A 4,713-nucleotide genomic window follows, 5' to 3' on the forward strand; every position below is an offset into this window, starting at 1 on the left:
GCAGGGGAGCTCCCGCAGCGGGGCCTGGCTCGTCCGGAGCGGGAGCTATTCCTGCTCCCCACAAAAGCCTCGAGTAATTCCCAGCCATTAATTTAACGATACGTTTGGTCTTGAGCTGCAAGATGTCAATGGATGGATCTGGGATGTGGCAGGGCGACTGGGCCGCTCCGGGGGGTCGGTGGGCATCGGGGGAATTGCCCCAGGGACGGTGGCCAGAGCCACCGCCAATCCAGAGATTACTTTGTTTCTGCGTAGCTTATGGCGTTCTGAGAGTCCAATTGCAGTTGGCTTTCAGCTGACATCAAAGTTTCTGTCGTAGCATCCAAGATCGACGTTTAGTTTCCAGTTGCACTGAGCCCTCTGAATCCCTTAACAGAACTGATGCCTGAATTACTCAAGTTTAAGTCATTTGTAGCAGCTGCTGATAAAAGTTGCATTTATTTTTCAGCTTCCTGATGGAGTAAATATTTCCAAAGAAGCTCGGAGCGCAATATCTCGAGCGGCAAGCGTGTTTGTGCTTTATGCAACATCATGGTAAGAATTTGTTGCATCGGATGACCAGTCCTGGTGATGTTTTTCCCAGTGTTTGTTTTGGGATTGTCCATTTATATAAATAAAACAATCCTTAGTGTAGGCCAGTCTGCAGCAGTTGGGTTTGGGCTGCCCTTAACAACCCCTGGGGAAGGCAGCTTGGCTCTTTACACAGAGAAGCCCCAGCCCCCCTGGGGACAAGAGGGGTCCCAAACTGCCGTTAGCCTTAGAGTACGGCTGCACAGCTTTTCATAGAATCACAGAATCGTTTAGGTTGGAAAAGCCCTTTAAGATCCCCAAGCCCAACCGCTCCCCTAACCCTGCCATCCCACCACTAAACCCTGGCCCTAAGCACCTCCTCTGCCCGGCTTTTAAATCCCCCCAGGGATGGGGACTCGACCCCTTCCCTGAGCAGCCCCTTCCAGTGCCTGACAGCCCTTTCGGGGAAGGAACTTTTCTCAATGTCCAACCTAACCCTGCCCTGGCACAACTTGAGGCCGTTTCCCCTCATCCCATCACCCGTTCCCTGGGAGCAGACCCCGACCCCCCCCAGCTCCCCCCCCCTGTCAGGCAGTTGTAGGGAGCGATAAGGGCTCCCCTCAGCCTCCTCTTCTCCAGGATGAACACCCCCAGCTCCCCCAGCTGCTCCCCATCAGCCTTGGTCTCCAGACAGCTCCTTTGCTTTTCCTGGCAAAGGCACCAGCCCTTTGTTCGCTTTCCAAGCTATGCACCACGTGGCTGCATTAGGGCAAGCGTGACCCAGCCTAGTCTGCCTTGGAGCTGGCCACAAGGGACAGAGTAACGTCTCCAAGGTGGCTTAGAACGTGCTGTGCAGGTGGCCGCTTCTCTGGGGTTAAGTACTCGCATGGCTTTGTGGAACTGTCGCCTTGCAGCCAATGTTCAGACTTTCTCCTTCCAACCCAGTTGTAGAAAAGGTCCCCACAAGCAGAAAACTAATGTTGCGGGAAAGCAGTGCAACTAGAGGAAAGCACAAGCAGCCAATGCAAACGAGAAGGTATCCTAAACTACTATTAGTAAGTGATTAAAAAAAAAACCTGCATGTTTAGGACATGGCTTTTTCTTTTAAGTTGCTTGTGACTTTAATAAACAAGACTAAATGTGACTTTAATGAACAGGACTAAACTGATGACAGTACCAGTTCATTCTATTTCCCTTCTTGTTTTTGACCAGCGCAAATAACTTTGCCATGAAGGGGAAGAGGAAAACGCTGAACGCTGGCGATGTTCTCTCTGCCATGGAGGAAATGGAGTTTCAGCGATTTGTAGCCCCTTTGAAAGAATCACTGGAAGGTAATGTCCTCAGCTCATGTTGGGGGAGTCTAAGCAGCACCAAGTCCTGTTTTCCTCAAACACTGGACAAGCAACGCTTACTTGCCTGTCTTGTTTCTCTTCTCTTTGCCCAGCATCCTACACTGCAGTTTGCCTGGGGAGTAAATAATGTGCACCTTAACAGGACTGGGATAACATTATTTCACAACTGATGAGGATTGGGAAAGTCTCATCTGCTCTCACTCCCCTATTATGTTTACCTAAGGAAAGTCTTAGGTGCTGCCTGTAAATGTGAACTCCTGCGTCCTTTTCAGCAATTTTCTGCTGAAACTTAAGGTGATTTCCTATGGAGCTGGTCAGCACAGCTCAGATAATGGGGTGAGTTGCTGCTCTGAGTTCACTGCTCCCCTTGTAAGCCCGGAGAGCAAGTGGACATTGGACTTGAGCTACTGCACCATTCATGCCATGGAAACGCCGGCTTGCAATTTTTCAGTGTTCTCTCTTTTTTTTTTTTAGTTTACAGGCGTGAACAGAAAGGAAAGAAAGAAGCAAGGAAAGATAAAGACAAGAAGGCAGACTCAGAGGAGCAAGATAAGAGCCGAGAGGAAGAGAATGATGACGATGATGAAAGGATGGAGGAAGAAGAGCAAAATGATGAGGAAGAGGTGGACAACTGAGCTTGCTCATGAGACGTGTGCAGGGGCTGGGTTTTGTTCAGAGAGATATAAATGCTGTAAATCAATCTTGCTGTGTGCCCTCTTGTTTCCAGTAGAGCTTCGTATTGTTCCTCTGGGGCCCGTCCCTTTTTGGCTTTAACTTTTACTTAAAGGACTTCTGTAAAGCTTTTCTCGTGGAAGGACCACTCCTCCCCGGGTTCTGAAGAGAGCAGCGGGACTGGGCTTTTTATGCTGGGTTGGCTCTGAAATAGAGGGGAAAAGGAATGTCGGATGTGCAGTACAGAAGCTGGCCAGGAGAACTTGAGAGACCCTTGAATAAGCTCGTTAAACCAAGTCAGGGGCTGAATCAAATAGATCATTAATCCTTTGGGGTTTGGAATCTACACGATGATGTCCGGAGCCTTGGAAGCTGAGCATTTGAGCTTTTTATCCAAGTGACTTGGTTTTTTCCTTCGTTTTCTTGCATTCTGGCTGTGCCTTCTCTTCCTGCTGTAACTGTGACAGCCATACTGTGTCCTTTGACCTTCCCAGTCGTCTACAGCGATACAGTACGACTGTACAAGGACCAGTGGTCCCTTTGGCTGACTTTCTGCCCCAAATCAACCTAAATCACAAAACTCCAGAGCACTTAGGATGTAAACCAAATAACAAAAGTGCTTGGTTCGTGTCTTTGAAGCCCCAGGAGAGCAAGAGGACTTCTATTAAAAATCTGAAGCAAAATTAATGGCTGAAATGGGTATTAGGATGACAAAAGGTGGCTGTATCAAGTGCTGCGTTTGTTGCAGGGCAGCAGTAGGCACCAGTGGATCGGAGGCTCTCGCCTTCTTTCCCTCCTTTGCAGAGCTGCAGCTCCTGCAGACAGGTTGGTGATTGCAAGCAAGTCTAAATACGGTAGAATCGAGTGCTGGATTTTGGTGGGTTGGGGTTTTTTTCCTGACTGGAATGGACTAATGACATCAGAAGTCCCTCTTTAGCCTTCGGCAGTCATCCCAGAGACACAGGCTGCTGCCCAGTGCCATGGGCTCCTGGAGGGAGGCGAGGTTGGGACGCTCCTACCTAGGAACGTTAGCCTCTGGCTTTTAAAATCTCTCCTTCAGGAAAGATGGGTTGAAACAAGATGTTTGTGTTCCTCATGCTCCGATAGGTTTGTTCTTCTACACTTTCTTAGTTTTGATGCCTTTCTTTTCTCTTCTCTGAGAAAGTATCTATTGGAGTAAGCTCCTTTTGGGGGGAAAAACAGCTTTATTATTTGACTGATCTTTTTGAAGATTCATAAACCTGGTATTTGAACCTGGTATTTAACCGAGGTCTGGTGAATGAAATTTGAGGAAAGTTTTATAGAATCATAGAACCATTTGGTTGGAAAATACCTTTGAGATCATCAAGCCCAACTGTACCTGTCCACCACTAAACCCTGTCCCTAAGCACCTTGTCTGCCTGGCTTTTAAATCCCCCCCAGGGATGGGGACTTGACCCCTTCCCTGGGCAGCCCTTTCCAGTGCGTAGGTAAAACTTTCAGGTATAAGTAAAAACAATGAGTTTTGCTGATGCGCAGTTTGAAAACAGCACCTGTGAGGAACATGTGTCCTTTTCACCAAAAAACTTGATGCAGAGCTACTCACAAGAGCTCCCCTGCCTTCATGCTTTTACAGCCCGATGGCTTTTCACACACGCAAGCCCAGCTCCTGAAAACTGAATCAACAAAGATGTTCTGCTGTCTAGTTTCTACTGTTGTACAGTCAGGAGCAGATGAAAAGATTTGAGTTGATGACATCCTCCCAAGACCTCCAGTAACAAAAAAGGCCTGCCTTCTGGCTCCTGGTTTTTTTTTTCTTCTTTTTTCATCTTCTAGTACATCTGGGGTGCATATTCTGGAGGGGAACAATATCTAAATAAAAAACATTTTTTTACAGAAATGGAATCTCTTATTTCTGTCAGTGATAAAAGGGGATGGCTGTGGTTGCATAAGCACGCATCTGAGCGTGTGGGGAAGGCAGAAGCAAACTTGCTATGAAATTGCTAACAGAGCAGCTGACAGCGAAGGGAGAATGAAGGCAGCTGCACCCCAAAGTGCTGTTCCATGCCCCCCCACCACCCCAAGACCCTGCTCCACACACCCCCAGCACCCCAAAGCCCTGCTCCAGACCCTTCCAGAACCCCAAAATCCTGCTGCAGGCCCCTACACACCCCAAAACCCAGCTGTATGGCCCCACAGC

At 48.3% G+C, this 4,713-nt stretch overlaps 1 protein-coding gene across 1 annotated transcript in view; it reads left to right on the forward strand.

The window, feature by feature from the left end:
* Nucleotides 1-3,835, forward strand: part of LOC104124031 (DNA polymerase epsilon 3, accessory subunit) — an 18,080-nt gene extending 14,245 nt beyond the window's left edge. Inside the window, exons 2-4 of the mRNA XM_009636334.2 lie at nucleotides 454-534; nucleotides 1,723-1,841; nucleotides 2,337-3,835. Of these exons, the coding sequence (XP_009634629.2) occupies nucleotides 454-534; nucleotides 1,723-1,841; nucleotides 2,337-2,497 (361 nt within the window). The 3' untranslated portion in view covers nucleotides 2,498-3,835. The remainder of the gene's footprint in view (nucleotides 1-453; nucleotides 535-1,722; nucleotides 1,842-2,336) is intronic.
* Nucleotides 3,836-4,713: the final 878 nt, after the last annotated feature.

This window comes from Egretta garzetta, unplaced genomic scaffold (genome assembly GCF_000687185.1).
Source record: "Egretta garzetta isolate BGI_Z169 unplaced genomic scaffold, ASM68718v1 scaffold143, whole genome shotgun sequence".
NCBI classification, from domain to species: Eukaryota; Metazoa; Chordata; class Aves; order Pelecaniformes; family Ardeidae; genus Egretta; species Egretta garzetta.